Below are 21,106 nucleotides of genomic sequence, written 5' to 3' on the forward strand. Positions count from 1 at the left end.
GTTATACTCCAATAAAGATGTTAAAAAAAAAAAAAAAAAAAGAAGAACAGTTTCAGGTACCTGGTTTCAAATCAAAAGATTAATACACTTCCAAATTTTAAAATACCCTGAAATATTGAAACAGAAATTATTTAAATTTAATGTCTTCACTAGTAGAAAACGGTTAACTACAACTTTGACAACATTAAAAAAATTACAGTTTTCATTTATTGAATCAGAATAAACTTGCATACAGCTCCCCCTACCAACTTCCCTTTTAAATTCCTTTCTTCTAATAAATGCTGGAGAGGGTGTGGAGAAAAGGAAACGCTCCTACACTGTTGGTGGGAATGTAAATTGGTACAGCCACTATGGAGGTTCCTTAAAAAACTAAAAGTAGAGCTAACATATGATTTGGCAATCCCACTCCTGGGCATATATCCAGAGAAAACCATAATTCGAAAAGATACATGCACCCCAATGTTCACTGCAGCACTATTTATAATAGCCAGGACATGGAAGCAACCTAAATATCCATCAACAGAGGTATGGATAAAGAGGATGTGGTACATATATACGATGGAATATTACCCAGCCATAAAAAAGAATGAAATAATGCCATTTGCAGCAACATGGACGGATCTAGAGATTGTCATACTGAGTGAAGTCAGACAAAGTCAAATATCACATGATACTGCTCATATGTGGGATCTAAAAAAATGGTACAAATGAACTTATTCATAAAACAAAAACAGAGTCACAGATGTAGGAAACAAACTTATGGTCACCGGGGGGGTAAAGGAGTGGGAGGGATACATTGGAAGATTGGGATTGACATATATACACTACTATATATAAAACAGATAACTAATAAGGACCTACTGTATAGCACAGGGAACTCTACTCAATATTTTGTAAAGACCTATATGGGAAAAGAGTCTAAAAAAGAGTGGATATATGTATATGCATAACTGATTCACTTTGCTATACACCTGAAACTAACACAACATTGTAAATCAACTTTACTCCAATAAAAATTATAAAAAAAAAAAAAAAGGACAAACAAAAAAAATTTTTTTAAAACTTCTTTTCTTCTGCTAACTTACCAGAGTGGCATTACTCTAGTAGTTATATCATTTAAGATGTTCTCTTTACCTACCTGGTAAATTGGGTTGGAACCAAATACGGGTGAAGACTTGTCTTCCCCTCAGTGTATCTGAGATGTGCAAAACCTGAGACCCAGAGGCAGAAGGTAAGCAGAACTATGGTTTGAGGAAGTACTCTGTGGTTGGACCTTGTCTTCCTGTAGGATCTGCTTTTGTTTGGCCTCCTGGGTTGGTGACAATATTATTTATTTGATGATGTATAAAAGTTTGTACTTTAAAAGTATATACATCAAACAAATTAATATATGCTTCTACATCCACAAGGAAAAATGTTAAATAATAAAAATGGAAATGAAGTGCTAATCAGAAAGGTAACCCTAAGTTTAATGCTGCTTCTGAAGATAAGATCCTCTGAACCAGAGACTCCAAAATGTGGATATTTTTCAAACTTCAAAATTTAATATTATATGTTAGATTCATAATAGATACTTACTTCCCATTTTCAAACTGTATTCAACATTATTTACTTTCCTGATGACTAAAACATGTAACTTTCTCATACAAGATAACACAGGCAAAAGGCAAGACAAACGCATGCATAAAATATATATAATATTGCTATGGTCTGAAAATTTTAAACTTACTGTTCATGGAAATCCAGCATCGGGGGCTCAAATCGTATGGGTCTGCAGTTACCCCGGTACAGAGAGATACTGTAAGTAAAAAGAAAACAGCCTTAGAAGCAATTCTTCAACATATGTGTTTCCCCAAACCAAAGTCAGACACTTGAGCTTTGTCATGATAAAGTTTCTTTAAGAAAAGTGTGGAGTCTTATATTAGAAATATGCATTACTTTTTTATTAGAGGAAATCAATAAACGTTTGTTTTTAAAAATGGGAAAAAAAAAAGGAGTGTTTTTCCTATTCAAAGGTATGCAAAAACAGAAACTGCTCAAATAGACTGTTGAAATTTATTTGGTTGATATAATTGATAACAATATACCTTAATATGTTCATTTGGATTTTTTTTTTTGCCACACCACGCGGCTTAAGGGATCTCATTTCCTCAACCAGGGATTTAACCTGGGGCACCGCAGTGAAAGAACCAAGTCCTAACCACTGGACTGCCAGGGAACTGTCTCATTTGAATTTTTAATACATGTAAAATGAACAATAAATAATTACTTGTACTTGGAAGGCAATTTATAGAGACAAATACTCATGATCCCATTGTAACTAGAGTGTCAAAGAACTAAACAAAAGTCACTTTGGGGATAGAAATTTCCAAGAACTGAAATATCTTTTTAATCTGAGAGTTTGGAACATACTGATCTCTGATGTCTTGGCCTAAATATTTGAGTATCATTTCTAACTATTCCCCTTGATACTAGAGCTTCTCACTAAAACAGATTCCTGAATAAGCAAACCTCCTAGACATCACCACAACCTAACATTGATGCAAAGTATAAATAACCTTGGAGAGGAGGTCCACATACCTAAAGTCATCTGATTACATACTGAGAGAGGGAGAAAGTCATTCAGACACTAAAGTTTCTAAACAGTAGATTATCTTTCTGTTGTATTTTAAGAAATGATGTAAGAGCAAAACCCATTTTGTGAGACTACTTTATTTCCATCACCTCTGCAATTCAAAAGAGCACAAGCTTCACATGATATAGTAATTTCATTCAGGAAATACAATGAAATAGACAAGGACATACAGAAAATTTAGAAGATCTAGATTTAACTCAATTCAATAAAGATGAAATAGTCTGAGCACTGGAATAATTGAGCTTAAAAAAAATAACGTTTAAAAGTGTTTTTAGGGGTTTCCCTGGTGGCGCACTGGTTGGGAGTCCGCCTGCCGATGCAGGGGACACGGGTTCGTGCCCCGGTCCGGGAAGATCCCACATGCCGCAGAGCGGCTGGGCCCGTGAGCCATGGCCACTGAGGCTGCATGTCCGGAGCCTGTGCTCCGCAAAGGGAGAGGCCACAACAGTGAGAGGCCCGTGTACCGCAAAAAAGAAATAAATAAAAATAAAAATGAAAGTGTTTTTAGCCTTACCAACTAAGAGTATTACTCTGTGCTGCTTGACAATCCTTCTACATATGTCGAACATTAAAGATGACAAACATGAGAAGGAAAAGACCAAATGTAAGATTATACTTTACTAAAGCACAAAACTAAAGACACTGGGACAATGAAGGCACAGTTCCTCACAAGACAGCTGCCACATGTAGCCAGAGGTACAGAAGCTACTCCCTCTTGATTTCTGCCCTTCTTAGACATATTATAAAGAGGATACTCTTCAGCTGCTTTAAAACAATAGATAATGACCAGTTCATCAGTTTTAACGGTGTGAAACTCAAACTTACATAAAATCATCCAATCAAGAAAAAAAAAAAGTGTAATGCATAAAGGAAATGTGTCTAAGTCAGTCATTCACATATATATAAACAATGCCTGTGTTGGATGCTAGAGATACAAAGGAGATTAAGATACAGTTTTTTTTCTCTCACAGAACTGAGAGTCTAATCCCCAAATTTCAAGTGGAAATGTTTAAAGTGGCCAGGCAAGGGAAAAAAGTGCAGTGCACACCCCATTCACTCAACACAAATATACTGAATGTCAGGGGCTGTCTAGTGGCTGGGGCCATGAGAACAAAGAGCCTGTTCTCATGGCACTAACATGCCAATGGGGAAAACAAAAGTAGAACACATCACGTGATGACGTCCAACCTATAAAGACAAATCAAACACAGCAGGAACATAGAAGGTCTCTCTGAGGAGGGACACTGGGGCTGAGACCTGACTGGTAGCGATCTGGAGGAAGAAAGCAGGAATGTCCTTGGCATGATGAGGAACCAGGAGGCTGAAGTGGCCAGAGTGCAGGAAGGAGGGGGAGGAGACCGGAGCTGAGATCAGAGCGGTACAGAGGCCAGGTCTCCTTGCAGAAGTCTGGATTTTATTGTAAGTGTAACAATAAGCCTCTACAGTGTTTTGAGCAAGGAAGTAACATGATCTAACACATTTAAAAGGTCAAGTCTGGCTGTTGTATGAGGAAGAGACTGCATGAGCCCAAGAGTGAAGCAGGAAAGCCCTGCAGTTGTCCACAGAGGAGGGGACAGCCACTGTGGCCCAGGATGACTCCAAGCGGGGTGGTGAGAAATGGCTCTTTTCTGAATATTTTTGGAAGCTAGAGACATCATGCTGATGGATTGATTTTGGAGTGTAAGAGAAAGAAGAGAGGCATCAAGATGACTTAACTCTAAGATTTTGGCCCGAGAAACTAGATACGTAGTCATGACATGGAAGAGTGGGTTGGAAGTGGGGAAGGGTAGTTGGGTAGGGATTCAAGAGTATTGTTTTAGACATTTAAACTTGAGATGTCTTATCTATATGGAGATGTCAAGTAGGCAGATAGATATACATGGTTATTGCTTTATATTAAAAAGTTACTGATTTGGGGGTACTGACCTTAAACCCAGGCATTTTGGTGAGTTAATTCTAACAGTCTATAGATTCTCTTAGATTTTCCCCTGCCATTATATGTGTTGCTAAAATGATCACTATCTTGGATTGTCTCTGTAGACAGATCACCTGCAAGTAACAACAATTCTGTTTCTTCCTTTTAAATCCTTAGACCTTGTTTTCCTTTTTCATGCCTTATGTGGGCTAAGACCTCCCATAAAATGTTCCAAAGAAGTGGTGGCCAGCAATTGTTATCGTGACATTTACAGGATGCTCACAGAATATGAGATAGAGGGGACAATACATAACAGATAATTCCCTCATAAATAAATGCATATTTTCAAAACAACAGATCTATATCTAAGGACCAATTTAATATTTGAGTGGGTACAACACAAATTGTCATAGGTATAATCTTATTTTAACAAAACCAAAAATTCAATAACATAGCTATCACATACCTACAGCTGATTGAAATGGCTGCTGTTTATTTAGAATGGCCATGACACTGTTTAGTGCTTTATTAACAGAAAGCAAATGTCTACAAATCCATAATGTTGAAAAATAAACTGGGGAAGAAGCAACATGAAAAATGGTGCCCTTTGTCTATTTCAAAGAAACAGAATCTTAGACATTATAAAAGTAATACATGATTTTATGCTTTCGGCAGTGATTGTATTTTTTCTGAAACTTTCAATACAATATTTTATTTTCACTAAAACATTAACTGTTTATTTGGGGAGAAGGAGATGAATAAGGACTATTCTGACTTCAAGCGAGGGAACAACTGGAGAGATACATGAAACCTGTGCTGCTTGGTGAACTGTTAGGTCGAAATTAAGCACACAAGACCTTCCCAAATGAAGCATACAAGACATTCTTGGAGCTGTGGGAATTTGTTTAAACTGTGAAATTTAAAATATTTTCCCAGGGGCAATTACTACCTAAACAAAAGGTTCTCTTTGGCCCGATATTTCATAATGAACGATTTGTGGTCTACCTACATCTTAATCATCTAGGATGCTTGTAGAAATGCAGATTCCAGGGCCCCGCACCTCTCGGATCTGATTCCTTACATCTAGTATGGAGCCCAGAAACTGGCACTTTTACGTACACTCTCACATTTGGGAACAACGCTTTTGTAGCTTGATCCACAATGAGCGTTGCAAGCAGAAATAAGAAGGGAATAAAAGCACTTTAACGAGTAAAACTTTTTAAAAAGTCACCAACAGTTTAAAATGGTCACCAATATGACTTTTATTATAGACAGCTATATAGTGACTTAAGAGAAAAGATACAGATTATTCCTATATCAATATTTTTCAATAAATACTTTTTAGCTTAAATTTTCATTTCCCTAAGGACTAATGATGTTGAACATCTTTTCATTTGTTTTCTGTCCAATCAGATATCTTCTTTTGCAAAGTGTCTGTTCAAAGTATTTTAACTGGGATGTCTGTCTTAATTTTGAGTTGTAAGAGTTCTTTATATATTCTAGATACATGTCCTTTGTCAAATGTATGTACTGTGAATATTTTCTCCCTGTCCCTCCTTTTCCTGTTATCAATGATGTCTTTTGGGGAGTGACATCATCAAGATGGTGACATAGGTCATTCCTGACTTCAGTCCCCCTCACAAGAAGACCAACCAACAACTACCCATAGATGAGATACCATTGTGAAAATCCCAAAACACAGGGGTGAGGCTCAAGAACATCCTTGGACCACAGAGAGCAGGAAAAAAGAAGAAAAAAAAACGAAACAAAACTGTGTTAGAAAGGTAAGAGAAATGGCTATACTCTGGTCATATTGCCTCTCTACCAGGCTGGTACAGCGCTGCACTGAGAGGGCCCCCTAGCGCCTACAGTTTCTCAGATGGGAAAGAGAGAGCCCACGGTGGACATCTAGCTCCCCCAGTGTTGTGGGGACATAAGTGGACATCTAGGGTTATGAGGCCCAAAGAACCCCACACAGGTTGAACTTGAAAAGGCCTACAATGAGACACATTATGATTAAACTCTCAAAAGTCAAAGACAAAGAGAGAATTCTGAAAGCAGCAAAAGTGACACATCACATACAAGGAACACCCCACTCCCCACCCCATAAGACTACATTAGTCCCCCCTCATCTGTGGTTTCACTTTCTGTAGTTTCAGTTACACGCGGTCAACCATGGTCTGAAAATATTAAATGAAAAATTCCTGAAATAAAAAATACATAAGTTTTAAACTGCACACCCTTCTGAGTAGCATGATGAAACTTCATGCTGTCCTGCTCTGCCCTGCCCGAGACATGAATCATCCCTTTGTCCACTGTACCCTTGCTGTATATGTGACCCACTGTCAGTATAGGAAAAAACAGAATATATATAGTGTTTGGTACTATCTGCAGTAATAGTGTAGTGTTTGGAATGTATGCCCCGCAGATAAGGAGAAGGTACTGTACAGGTGGATTGCTCAACAGAAATTTTGTAGGCAAAGAGAGAGTGGGATGACATTCAAACTATTGAAAGAAAATAACTGTCAAACAACAATACTATACCCAGCAAAGCTGTCATTCAGAAATCAAGGAGAGATAAAGACTTCACTGAACAAACAAAAGTTGAGGGGGTTCATCATAGCCACTTCCGACTTATAAGAAACACTAATAGGTGTTCTTCAAGCAGAAATAAAAGGATGCTAATTGACATCAAAAAAAACATGAATGTATGTGTAAAACTCACTGGTAATGGTAAATATACAGTCAAACTCAGATTCTCTAATATTGTGATGATGGTACATAATTCACTTACCACTCTAGTTTAAAAGTTAAAAAACAAACATATTAAAAATAAATTACAATAATTTGCTATTGAATGGATGATAAAAAAAAATGTGTAAATTTTAACATAATGAATTAAAATGTGAGGGGAAGGACTTCCCTGGCGGTTCAGTGGTTAAAGACTGTGCTCCCAAATGCAGGAAGCGTGGGTTTGATCCCTGGTCAGGGAACTAAGATCTCACATGCTCCACGGCACAGCCAAAAAATAAAATAAAATTTTAAAATAAATAAATAAATAAATAAAATGTGAGGGTGAGAAGTAAAAGTTTGGACCAAGAATTTCTTTACTTGTTAAAGTGAAAGTCATTAATGGACCAACTGACAAAATTAAAATAAGGTCTGTAGATTAAGTAGTATATGTAGGTATTAATTTCCTGATTTTACTGTGGCTTGTAAAATAATGTCTATATTTGTAAGAACTATACACTGAAGTTTTTAGGGGTAAAATAAAAGAGCATCATGTCTACAACTGATTCTCAAAAAATTCAGAAAAATAATTACATATACACGTATACCTATATATAGAAAGATAGGGAAGAGAGAGAGAGAAGAAGGAAAGAAGAGGTGGAGAGGGAGATTATGAACGATCAAGCAGATGTGGTAAAATGTTAAATGGGGAATCAATCTAGGTCAAGATATACATGGGATATATATGGGAATTCTTTGTACTCTTTTTGCATCTATCCTCTAAAGTTATTTCAAAACAAATGATAAAAAATTAAATATAAATTGAAAAATATAGTACATTTCTTGTAGACAATATATGCTTAGATCTTTCCTTAATATAGTCTGACAACGGGTGTTGAAACCATTCACAGTTATTATAATATTTGATATGGTTGGGTTTAAGTCTACCATCAAAATTACTACAGTCTTCAAGATTTATGCAAAGTAGTACTGTTTTTTGCATATATGTCACTTCATGTGCGGCTAAAAGCTCCAGAGCTAGAAAATAAATCTAAGTATAAACCCAAATGGAATCTTAAAAAACAACTTAAGAACATTCCCTTTAACTTTTTCACAAAATTTATAACAGATATTAGACACACTGCAATTGTGAGCAGACTTTATCTGCCATTAAGGTATTAGCAAGCTCTGGCTCTAACTATAATCTTCTAGATGCTTATGGTTAACTGTTGGCAACCAAAATGGTTGTACTTAATAAAAAGCAAACTATACAGTCAATTAAAGAACCTCAACCACCTTAACTTGAAAAGTACTCCGTAGCCCAGTATCTTTGGCTCATATCCTAGAGATACCAGGAAACTTAAAGATCAGAAGACTCTGGTTCTTCTCATGGACACTGTGTATATACACACACACACACACAGATATACACATGTATCCTTCTTACCTACCTGTATACACCAACATTTCCAGCTCTTATAACGACATAATATAATAACAACAACACTGCTCCCAATATCAAACCTTTGCACTAGCTGTTCCACTGTCTAAAATGCTCTGCCCTAAGACTTTCACCAGGTAAGCTGAAACACCATTTCAGAGAGGCCTTTGTTATGGTCAAATCTAAAGAAGCAATGGAGTCTTGTCTATCCCAGACCTTTCTCTAGCTGATATTTTGTTCATTTATTTGGTGGCTTATTGTCTGTTTTCCCCATTAGCACACAGGTTTTACCAGGGCAGGAGTCTTGACTATCTGGCCCAGCCAGCACTGTGGTAGTTTTAAAATGTGTTCACAAATTCTCTGATCTGCCTCTCTTCAAGAGGTGGGGGCTTAATTCTGCTCTCCTTGGGGGTAACTTCCTATGAATAAAATATGGTGGAGGTGACAGTGTGACTCAATTACAAAAGACACTGTGGCTTCCTCCTTGTGCTCTCTCTTGAATCTCCTGCTCTAGGGTCTCCAGCTGCTGTGACACGGGAACATTCAAGCAGCCCTACGGAGAGTTCCACATGGCAAATAACTAAGGTCTTCTGCCAACAGCCAGTAAGGAACTGAGGCCTTCTGCTAATGGTATGGAGGAAGCCATCTTGGAGAGGACCCACCGGGCCCAGGCCTTCAGATGACTGCAGCTTCGGTTGATGTCTTGGCTGAAATCTCACGAGAGACCCTGAGCCACAACTACTTAGCAGAGCTGTTCCCAAATTTCTCACTCACAGAAACAGAAAAATAATAAATGTCTGCTGTTTTAAGCTTCTAGGTTTGGAGGTAATTTATTACATAGCAATAGATAACAAACACAACGACTGAATCACTAATTCTTAGAACAATGCCTGGTGTATGTAAAGATTCCAGTAAATATTTGCTGAATGACTGAACAAATAAATTAACAAACACCCACAACTTATGTAACATTTTAATATTTGCAAACTACTGTTACCCAAATAAGTCTCTCATTTGGTCCTTACAGCAACCTTATATAATGCATAACCTTATATCACATATAAGATACATCAGGCCGAGAAATGATCTTCCCCAGTATGCAAATGAAAGTCATGCTCAGAGCAGTTAAATAGTTTTTCTCCAGGCTACACATCTGGTGAACACAGAACTCAGGTCTCCTGCATTCCTAATCTCCCACCACAGGGCTCCACAACCCTAGGAAAAGACAGTCATAAAAGGTGGCCTCACGTCCCCAGATAGTAAATCATTACTGGTACTCATTATAACATTTTGGTGTTCAACTAAAATAAACACTGATGGAACACTATGTGCACATCATCCACCATTATATTATGTAGCTGGCATATTTTTAAACAAGATATTATCATGTAATTGATAACTGTATTAAAACAAATTAGAAAGGGTGAACCAAAAGGTAGGAGAGAAATATAAAAAAGAGTATCTTGGAAAATTCTTTCATAGTTTTACTTCCCATGATCCTGAGGTCGTGAAAGCAGCAGCTCTTCTCTTTGCAGAATGTCCTGGAAGCCCTTGGGGCTGAAGCAGATAGTAACAGTTGCGGAGAGGGACCAAATGGTAGCCAGAGACTAGCTTCACCACCATTAGCTACGGAATCATTGTGTAACTAAGCTTTTCATGATATAAATTTCCCTGGAGCAGGTTAGGTTTCACTTACAGAATGCGCGTTTTCACTCAGGAGATCATGTAAAGGGAATACAAGAAAGGCTGGGTCTGAATCGCCTGGCTTACTAGAAAAGTCACAGGGCAGCAAATGGACTATACAGCTGGGGAGTACAAGAAGTCAGAAATTGGTGCAGAAATGGCTACAGGAGTTCAAAAGCCACAAAGTGTCCCTCTCAGCAGAAACGGGGGCACCCCCACGGAGAAGCTGGTAGAGGCAGCCAGTAGTGGAGACCAGGAGCTGCAGTCAGAGGCTAACTTCACCTCAGCTCTGCCTTAGGCCCTGTGGACTGTTTTGATGATGAAAGTGAGACACCATGTGAGGCACACCCATGTGTCTCAGGTACCTGATCCCCTACAACTAAGCCCTGAGGCTTCTATCATTGGATTATAATATACTCTTCAAGTGAGCTGCCTTCTTTCAGAAAGCAGATTGCCTTTGTCGTTTCATCAACACATATGCTTTATAACCTCATCAGAAGCTGTGTCTCTACTGTCCTTCAAGACATCTCAAGGCAGGGAGTGTATCCACAGCCCCAGCCCAGAGCAGACTGTGCAGACTCTCACCTCTCTTCCCTACCATGTAAGCTCTATCATGACTACTTTCCTTCATGTGCCTCCACTGGCTCCCCTATGCCTCTTTCACAGCATTTCCCCTCTAATTCTTATCTATATTGCTCTTCTGGCTAAAGAGAGAAAATACAGCGAACACTGAAGGATTCCATATTTGATATAAGAATATCAAAGGGAATGCAACACGGGGCTGGTGATCAGAAGATAATGAATACTACCTGAAACCCTGCCGGTCTAACCTGTTAGCACATCCCTTGGTTCTAAGACTCTCAGCGTCCTCATGTGTCAAACAAGGGGGGGGGGTCAACAAGACAACCAGTTAGGGTCTCCTGTAATTAGAATCATCCCTCCTTACACGGTAACCTCCTCTGCCAGGGGCCTGCAGGTAGACCCTTGATGACGACGGAAGGCAGCACTGCTCGGCCCATAAAAAGCGGGGAGGACCACGGGAGAGGTCAGTGGCAGCTGTAAAGCCGAAACTCTTCCAGAGCCAGGGGCGTTTCAGCTACAAGTAAACCCCCTGGCGTGTGATGCGGAAGGAATGCTACACAACGCACGACGTGCAAATTCAGATTTTAACTTGGTCTTCCATACACAGTACTCGAAATACATGATACAATGTGATTTACTATTTGTTTTCCCTCCTCACCAAAAGAAGTATGGGGAAAACGGAGAGCAGGGATCCCCCAGAAAGACCTAAGAGTATGTCAGTATCTTACTAAATACATAAAATTTTATGTATTAAAAAAAATATATATATATATATACCTATTACTGCCTTACCTTTTCTGTTGGTATGAACTGAGTCCAAGTGTTGTCTCAGTCTGTGAAGGAAGAAAACAATGGTGAAAACGGAAACCAAATCTTTATACTACAGACATACAGAATATCCAACATATTTTATTACAGTTTCAACTTTGACCTTATACTTACTTTCAGGTTAAACCTGATCCCTAAATCATATGAAATGATTTGTCACACCATATAATTCAAATGAGAGAATAATTTGGATTAAATTTTAAACACGCATGGAAGTAATGCCAAGTCACAGGACTGATTTTTAGAAGCTTGCCAAAGCAATACATCCTAGGAGAAGAGTCCTCTTTCCAATTACTCTGTGAGGCTACACGTGTCTCTCACTGATCACTCCTTCCCAACTTGTGCAGATGCTGGTCTACTATGGTTCCTGCCACCACGGAGCTTGAGGTATGGGGCGGGGTAGGGGTAGGGGGAGTCAGTTACTTTCAAACTAAATAAATATGTGTTTATACACTGAATAAAGGACTTTGGAAAAATTGGAAAGATGCTATGAAAGAGAATAAATAGGTGACATGTTTACATATGTCATAGGGAAGTCCTGTCTGAAGAGATAACATTTATACTGAAACCTAAAGGATAAAGAAGAGCTGTGTTTGGAGGTGGGATTGTGTGGTGGTGGAGAAAACAGCACGTGCAAAGGTCCTAGTACAGGAAAGAGCCTGGATGCTCAAGAAACAGACGGCAGGTCTATTTGGCTGGAGTTTAGAGAGAAGCGGGAGAGAAGCAGAAATGAGGCTGGAGGTGAGGCAGCGCCCTGTTATGCTGTGCCCTGGTAAGAAGCAATGCTAAGAAGTCTGGATTGTGTTGTACTCTAAATGCAGTACAAGGGGACTGAAGCTGTAGGAGAGAAACAGAGACACAGACATGGTCTAGACGATTTAAGTGTTAAAGACATTATTTTGGCTGTAGTGTAGGATATGGATTAGAAGATCCAGCAATCACACTTCTCGGTTTATAACCCCAAAGAACTGAATGCAGAGAGCAGGGACTCAACAGTTATTTAGATATCCCTGTTCACAGCAGTATTATTCACAACTGCAAAGCGTGGAAGCTACGCAAGCACCTACTGATGAATAAATGAAGAAACAAAATGTGGTGTATACATACAAACAAATATTATTCAGCCTTGAAAAGGAAGGAAATTCTGACATATGCTACAACATGGATGAACCTTGAAAACTAAGTCTACACTTAGACTAAATGAAACAAGCCAGTCACAAGTGGACAAAAACTATATGATTCCATTTACATGAGGTACTTAGAGCAGACAAATTCATAGAGACAGACAGTAGAATGCTGGTTGCCAGGGGCTGCAGTAGGGGGAATGGGGAATTGTTGTTTAATGGGCACACAGTTTCAGTTTGGGATGAAAATAAAAGGTCTGGAGCTAGATGGTGGTGATGCAGAAACAAATGCGAATGTACTTAATGCCACTGAAACGTACACTTAAAAATGGTTAAAATTGTAATTTTATGTTATGCATATTTTACTACAACAGAAAAAAAAGCTATAGCAATCAAGACAGTGTGGCACCAGTATAAAGACAGACAAAACAGATCAATAGAACTGGAGAAAACTCAGAAATGAACTCACACGTTTATAGTCAACTTGATTTTCAACAAAGGCATCAATGTAATTTAGTAGAGAAACATGTATCTTTTCAACAAATGGTGCTGGAACAACTGGACAAAGCTTGGGGGAAAATGAACCCTTACCCTAGTATCACACCATGCACTCAAATTAATTTTAGATAAATCATAGTTCTAAGCATAAAAACTAAAATTATAAAGCTTCGACAAAAAAAATAGATTATATTTGCAACATTCAAACAGACAAAGATTTCATGAACAGGACAAAAAAAACCTAGTCATAAAATAAAAAAACTGATGGATTGGACTTCACCAAATTTTTAAAAATACGCTCACCAAAAGACATTGCTATGAAAACGAAAAGGGAAACCACATACTGAGAGAAAATATTTGCAAGTCACCTATTTGATGAAGGACTTGTATCTCGAACATATGAAGAACTTATGAATCTGAATAATAAGAAAACCACCCAAGTTTTAAAAATGAGCAATTCTACAAATGTCAGTTAGGCACATGAGAAGATGCTCAGCACCAGTTATCAAGGGAAAGCAAATTTAAACTTCAACGACACACTACAACCGACAATAATGTCCAAAATGGAAAAGACTGATCGTACTAAGGGTTGGCAAGGATGTGTAGTAACTGGAACTTTCATACACTGCTGGTGGGAATGTAAAACAGAATCACCATTTTAGAAGAAGTTTGGCAATTTCTTACCAGTTAAACTTAAAGCACCCACCATATGACCACTCTGAGATATTTGCCCAAGGGAAACAAAAGCATAAGTCCATACAAAGACTTATACATGAACGTTTATGGCAGCTTTATTTGTAACAGGTCAGTACTGGAACAACCCAAATTTCCATCAACAGATGAAGTGACACATGAATTGTGGTATGGGATAGAACAGTAGAATACTACTCAGCAATAAAAAAAAGAGTAAACTCAAAGACTAGGAACCTTTCTTTTTCTCTATTACATATTTCTTTATTATTTTAGAAAAAATATTTTTAAAAGAACAGAAAATAACATTTGAATGGGGAAAAAGGAACAAACTACTGATACATGCAACAACATCGATAACTCTTAAAATAATCATGCTGAGTCAAATTCCCAAAAAGTACATTCTATATGATTCCATTTATATAAAATGATTTAAAGTATAAACTGATGGTGTCAGAAAGCAAATCAGTGGTTGCCAAGAGACGGAGAGTGAGGGTAGAGGGATTAACAAGGGTCACAAGTAAACTTTTGGGGGCCATGGATAGATATATTTATCATCTTGATTGCAGTAATGCATTCACAGGTGTATAATATGTTGAACTTTTCAAATCGTACACTTTAAACATGCACAGTTTACTGTGTGTCACTTTTACTTCAATAAAAAGTACAACCTAAGAGTTCTAGGACATGCCAAACTGTGGTCCCCATCTGGAGCTGACAGAAAGGAGACTCAGGAAGTGTAGCACCCATGTATACTTTCTGGAGGGGAAAAAAATATCTTCATGAAGACAATCTGGCCAAGATGATTACTCATGAAGAATTGCAAATGAGGAAGCTGTCTTGTGAAAGATAAGCAGATACAGTAAAGGAACTGTGGAAATAAGGTTAGAAAAGCAGAAAGTAAATGTTGTTTTTGAAGTATAAGCCACAAAATAGAAAAATCATTTAACTATAATAAGAATAAAAATCTCAGCACAACCCTAAATATTGAGAGAAAAGGAAAGATCACAATAGACACTATTTTGTTTCTGAAGTAATTTGAGAAATGAAGTTTTAAACATATCTTAAATACGTATCTGAAACTTAAGCCCCGAAATTGAGAGAAAACAAAAAGGAAAGCATAAAAATTAGATGGAATAGATTAAACACATATATAGCATGATTAAATGAGATAAACTCGTCTATTAAGAAAGACAAAAGGATCATGTTGAAAAAACAAAGCCCAACTATAGACCGTAAATACCTAACACAAAATGATTCAAAAATGTTGAAAGCCGGGGCTTCCCTGGTCGCGCAGTGGTTGAGAGTCCGCCTGCCGATGCAGAGAATGCGGGTTCGTGACCCGGTCCGGGAGGATCCCGCATGCCACGGAGCGGCTGGGCCCGTGAGCCATGGCCGCTGGGCCTGCGCGTCTGGAGCCTGTGCTTCGTCCGCAACGGGAGAGGCCAAAACAGTGAGAGGCCCGCGTACCACACACACACACACAAAAAATGTTGAAAGCCGAAGAATGAGCAAAAATAAACAAGGTAAACGCCTCCTCCCACCCCACCCCCCAGAAAAGAAGAGAAAAATCAAGCAAAAAAAGGGTTACATTAGTAACAATGAAAAGATCTGCTATTTATGTAAGTATTTTATAACTGAACAGCAAAAAGAAAGAAAAATAAAGAAACTGGGGAAAAGAATACTGTGATTGAAATATAGCAAAGAACAGTAGGCAAATCACTTAAAGAAAAATAAACGGCCAGTAATCATATGAAAAAAGATGGTCGGCTCACCAAACTATGAAGCAATCCCTAGAAGAGACTGAGATTTCCTATTTCACCATGTGATTAGTGGAAACCTTTGAACTTTATGCTCAGAGATAAGGGTCTGTCAGGAGTACTCAGGGCCCTAGAAAATGCCTGTGCCACGTATTTCTGTATCTTCTATCAAATATAAGACATACCTACAATATTTCAAAGTAAACTTCACTGAATCACAGATACTTAAAGTTGGTAACGCTTGACATATTGCAAACGATCTTTTCACTGTGCATCTACAAAGATAAGCACAATTCCCACCCACAATTCAGACTCCATTCTTCTGTTGCATTTAAGGGCTCCAGTCTCAGCCTAGCTCACTGCTAGGCTCCACATTCCAGACCAGTCTGAGCACAGACTCTCTCAGAGAGCACCCCAAAGGGATATAAAGGAGGAAAATGAACTATTCTTCCACTCAAATGGAAAAGACTCTGCAAAAATAAGTATGTGGTATATTCTCAAACAGTATTAAATTCTCTTATCACAAAAATAATATATAAGTTTATCCCTATAACCTAGTGGTTCCAACTGGGGGCAATTTTGTCCTCCGGGGCATTTGGCAATGTCTAGAGACATTTTTGATGGTTGCAACTGAAAGGGCTACTGGCATCTAGAGGGTAGAGGCCAGGGATGCTGCTAAACACCCTACAACACATAAAACAGTCTTCTTGCCTCATCTCCCAGCAAGGAATTACCTGGTCCAAAATATAAATATTGCCAAGACTGAAAACCCTACTGTAACCTGAATTTTATGAAGACATATCAATAATTTAATTTTCATTTGTAATAACATCTCCTTAAATTATAATTCAAAGCGCGTAACTGCCACAACTGTCTCTATCTCTAGTGGTCCTTGCAGTTCTTAATACACTGGAGACACGCAAATCATATTTACCAGTCCAGGATCAAACAGTATATGTCAGAATTCAAATCTTGTGCTCTTATCTGTAATTATTACACACTTATTATGACATATCCTTTTTTTTTTTTTTTTTTTTTTTGGCTTTGTGGCTTGTGGGATCTTAGTTCCCCAACCAGGGATTGAACCCATGACCTCAGAAGTGCAAGTGTGGAGCCCTAACCACTGAACCGCCAGGGAATTCCTGACATACCCTTGATAAGACTGTATATGCCTAAAACTGACTTCTTTTAGCTTACACAAGCTGAAGTTGGCCACTCATTTCCTTTTATGTATATTTTACAATATTTTCTTAGTGGTTACCCTGGAGATTATAATTTATATCTTAAATCTACAACAAACTTGTTTGAATTCCTACCAGCTCAGCTTCAATAGTATACTTAATTCTGTCATTTTGCTATTTGTTTTCTATATGCCTTATACTGTTTTCATCCCTCATTTCCTGTAGTCCTGTCATCTTTTGGTTTAGTTGATATTTTGGTAGTGAAATGTTTAAATTCATTTTGTGTATTTCCTATTATTTCCTTTGAGGTTACCATGGGGATTAATCTAACATCCTAAAGTTATAACACTCTAATTTGAATTTTTATCAGATTTAACTCAATCACACTCAATGTGTACTTCTTTACAGCTCCTTCCCTACTTCTTTTGGTTGCTAATGTCACAGAATTTCTTCTTTTTGTATCCAAAAACAAACTAATAATTCTTTTAAGTACGTTAGTCTTTAAATTATATAGAAAACAAAATGTGGAGTTACAAATCAAAGTGACAATAATCCTTGCTTTTACACTATATTTTTTAATGTATTAGTCTCAAACCTTGTAGAAAACAAAAAGTGGAGTTTCAAACCATTGTTACAATAATACCAACTTTTAAACTGCCCATGTATTTACTTTTACTGTGATCTTTATTTCTTCATATGGCTTTACGTTGTTGTCTAGTGTTCTCTCATTTTTACCTGCAGGACTCCCTTCAGCATTTCTTGCAAGGCAGGTCTAATGGTAATGGGCTTCCTCAGCGTTTGTTTATCGGGGAATGTCTTAATTTCTCCCTCACTTTTGAAGAACAGTTTTGCCAGTTATGGGATTCTTGGTTGATAGTTTTTTCCTTCTAATACTTTGAATATATGGGTCCACTGCCTTCTGGTCTCCAAAGTTTGTGATGAGAAATCTAATAACTTATCGAGGATCCTTTTTATGTGATGAGTCCCGTTGCTCTTGTTGCTTTCAAGATTTTCTTTGCCTTTTTAAGGTCTGATTTAACATGTCCCAGTATGAGTCTCTGAGTTCATCTTACTTGGAGTTCACTGAGCTTCTTGGATGCTTATATTCATGTCTTTCATTAATTTGTGACATTTTCAGCCATTATCTCTTCAAGAATTCTCTCTGTCTCTTTCTCTTTTTACCTTTCAGGACTCCCACAATGCATATGTTGGTTCACTTGATGGTCTTAGGCCCTACTGACTTTTCTTTAATCTTTCTGTTCCTCAGCATCGAGAATTTTTCACTTCAGCTATTGTATTTTCAGCTCAATTTTCTTTTTAATTTTTTTCCCCAGCTTCACTGAGGTATAGTTGGAAAATAAAAATTGTTTATATTTAAGGTGTACAATGTGATGTTTTGATATACATATACATTGTGAAATGATCACCTCATATACTCTTCTTTTTGGTGAGAGCAATTAACTACTATCTTAGCAAATTTCAAGTATACAGTGCAGTATTATAACTACAGTCATGCTGTACACTAAATTGCTAGAAGTTATTCACCTTGCAAAACTGAAATACTGTACAAAAACTGAAATGAAAAATTCATTAGAACAATTCAAAGGCAGATTTGAGCAGGCAAAAGAAAGAAGCATAAACTTGAAGATAAGACAGTGGAAATTCTCGATTCTGAGGAAGAAAAAGATGAGAGATTAAAGAAAAGTCAGTACTCCTCTTATCAGCAATTTTAATTTACCTCAAGCCTTCCGCTTGAAGCTATAAGCCTTCAAAAGACTCCAGAGTCCCAAAATAGTCATACTATTTTTGTTATTGGTGTGAGGTCAAAGTTTTATTTCTCCCATATAGATATTCACTTGTCCTAGCACCCTTTATTGACTGTTCCCCAATATTTTCTTTCCCCAATATTCTTCAGCAACACTTTATTCATAAATCAAGTATCCATATATGTGTGAGTCTGGCTAGACTCTGTTGCCTTTTCTGATCTATAGAAGTGGTATAATTCATACGGCTCAACATAAACGTAGAAATACTGTTTTTTTAATGTATCAACTGTTATCCTGCAAACTTGCTAAATTGCTTATTGAATCTAGTAACTTATCTGTAGATGCTTTGGATGACTTCCATAAACTATCATAATCTGAGGTGCATAACATTTTTTTCTTCCTTTCCAATCCTTTTAGTTTTTAATTCTTTTTCTTGTCTTTATTTATTTTTAAAATTTATTTATTTATTTATTTATGGCTGCGTTGGGTCTTCGTCGCTGTGTGCAGGCTCCCTCCAGCTGCAGTGAGCGGGGGCCACTCTTTGTTGCGATGCTCGGGCTTCTCATCGTGGTGGCTTCTCTTGTTGCAGAGCACAGGCTCTAGGTGTGCGAGTTTCAGTAGTTGTTCTTGTCTTACTTTATTGGCTACAACTAGCATGATGTTGAATATAAGTGGTACTTAGTGGGCATCTTTGTTTGATCCATTCTTCATCTCAGAGATAAAACTTTCAGCATTTCACTGTTAAGTAGGTTGTTTACCATAGTTTTTTCCACACCCCTCCTCCTTAATCGATATCCTTTACTATATGTGTCAGCTGGGGTTCTCGGCAAGATCCTGAGGCAGAATCCTCAGTGTCTGCTCACCTTAAGAACTGACTCGGCTTCCTACGTTCTATATACCAAATATTAGTAGCCTTGCCAAGCAGGAATTACAATGGTCAAAACACCAACTAAAGAAAACATGGGCTAAGAGGATTGCTACGATTTCTAATCATATCCTAACATTACTAGTGATAACGCATGGAATGCACTGGAAGGAAATGCACATGCATCATACTGTGGAAACAGCTCTGGAACCAGGAAGCTGGGTACTTACTGGATGCTGGATTCTCGCTCTAGCTACTGAATATTCTATGATCCTCATTTTCCTTTTCTTTAAAAATAAAATAGGAAATCAAGTCCAAACTTTCTAGCAAATTTTTAATGTTTTTACAATTTTTACTGACTTATCATCAATTAATTGTTAGGACTTAAAAAATCACCATGAGCCAAGCCACATGAATGTAACATAAATTCCACAATCTGGGAACAAATGCTCTCAAGCAAAATTCTAATTTTAAATAATGTAATACAAGGCTGTTGATTTGACTCTCTCCCTGCTTTAGCTTTAATTTAATTTGGAGAAACCCAATACATATTCTGCCACAGAAATGCTACATGAACATACTTCTCTTCTAATCACAAGAAACCAGGAGCTGTTTAAGAAATAGCTGAACTTACTGGCAAATTATCGCCAGAAAGAATGACATTATGTCAAAATCAAAACAGTTGTTCCTAGGAAATATTCTTCAACATTAAAATGAATGATTTTTATAAATTTCTATTCAGAGGGGTCTTATGTTCTCTTACTTGCAGATATATAATCCACTATATATAGTATCTCAACATTAGGCATTCTGCAGGAGGCTTAGTGAGGTTTCACTGTGGCTGAGGTAACCAGTGGTAATACCTGCCCTTAACACTACAGTCTAAAATTACCTTAGCTATAGAACTCTGAGGCCTCCCCCAAGCTCTGGTCCAAGCATTTCAGCAGATCCAAAGAGGATGAGCAAATGACATCCCAGCTGACGAGCTCTTCCACACCCAAGTCCTTTTAGACGTGAATTGACAGCCTCCCCCAGCAAAAACACACGTCAAGCTTCAGAATTTTCAAAATGGATTATCAACTTGCAACCTAGATGTCTAGTTCCTGAAGGACATAATAAATCCTTTTTCAATCAGTAAAGGATAACCACACTCAGAGAATTTTTTAGAAATTCAGTCCTGAGTTGCCTGCTCTCTAGATCCTGCAAATCACCAAAAGGGAGATGTTTAAAACAGTCATTTCTATAGGTTCTCCAAGTTCTCATCTTGCAACAGATTAAAGAACTAGAACAAGAGACTAAGATCATTTTCTAGCAAGGTGGCTTCGCAAAACTAGAGATCATTATATATCTTCAGTTGTTATTCACTTTTAAAATATAAAAAGCCATACAAAGACTTTCTGCAAGTACC

At 37.7% G+C, this 21,106-nt stretch overlaps 1 protein-coding gene and 1 long non-coding RNA gene across 4 annotated transcripts in view; one reads left to right on the plus strand and one right to left on the minus strand.

Annotated features, from left to right (window-relative positions):
• Positions 1 to 21,106, minus strand: part of TMEM131 (transmembrane protein 131) — a 193,350-nt gene that overhangs the window by 119,625 nt on the left and 52,619 nt on the right. Inside the window, exons 3-4 of the mRNA XM_007112819.3 lie at positions 11,779 to 11,819; positions 1,730 to 1,798 (exon numbers count right to left, since the gene is read on the minus strand). Coding sequence (XP_007112881.2) covers positions 1,730 to 1,798; positions 11,779 to 11,819 — 110 coding nt within the window. The remainder of the gene's footprint in view (positions 1 to 1,729; positions 1,799 to 11,778; positions 11,820 to 21,106) is intronic.
• On the plus strand, positions 3,661 to 9,483 carry LOC114487288 (uncharacterized). Of its 3 annotated transcripts, none has more exons than XR_003682241.2 (3): positions 3,661 to 4,054; positions 6,153 to 6,334; positions 9,236 to 9,483. It is a non-coding gene; the product is annotated as an uncharacterized lncRNA (long non-coding RNA). The 3 variants fall into 3 exon arrangements; XR_003682243.2 differs by having other exon boundaries at positions 3,663 to 4,054; positions 6,182 to 6,334; XR_003682242.2 differs by lacking the exon at positions 3,661 to 4,054 and adding an exon at positions 4,129 to 4,245.

Source organism: Physeter macrocephalus, chromosome 12, assembly GCF_002837175.3.
Source record: "Physeter macrocephalus isolate SW-GA chromosome 12, ASM283717v5, whole genome shotgun sequence".
NCBI lineage: Eukaryota > Metazoa > Chordata > Mammalia > Artiodactyla > Physeteridae > Physeter > Physeter macrocephalus.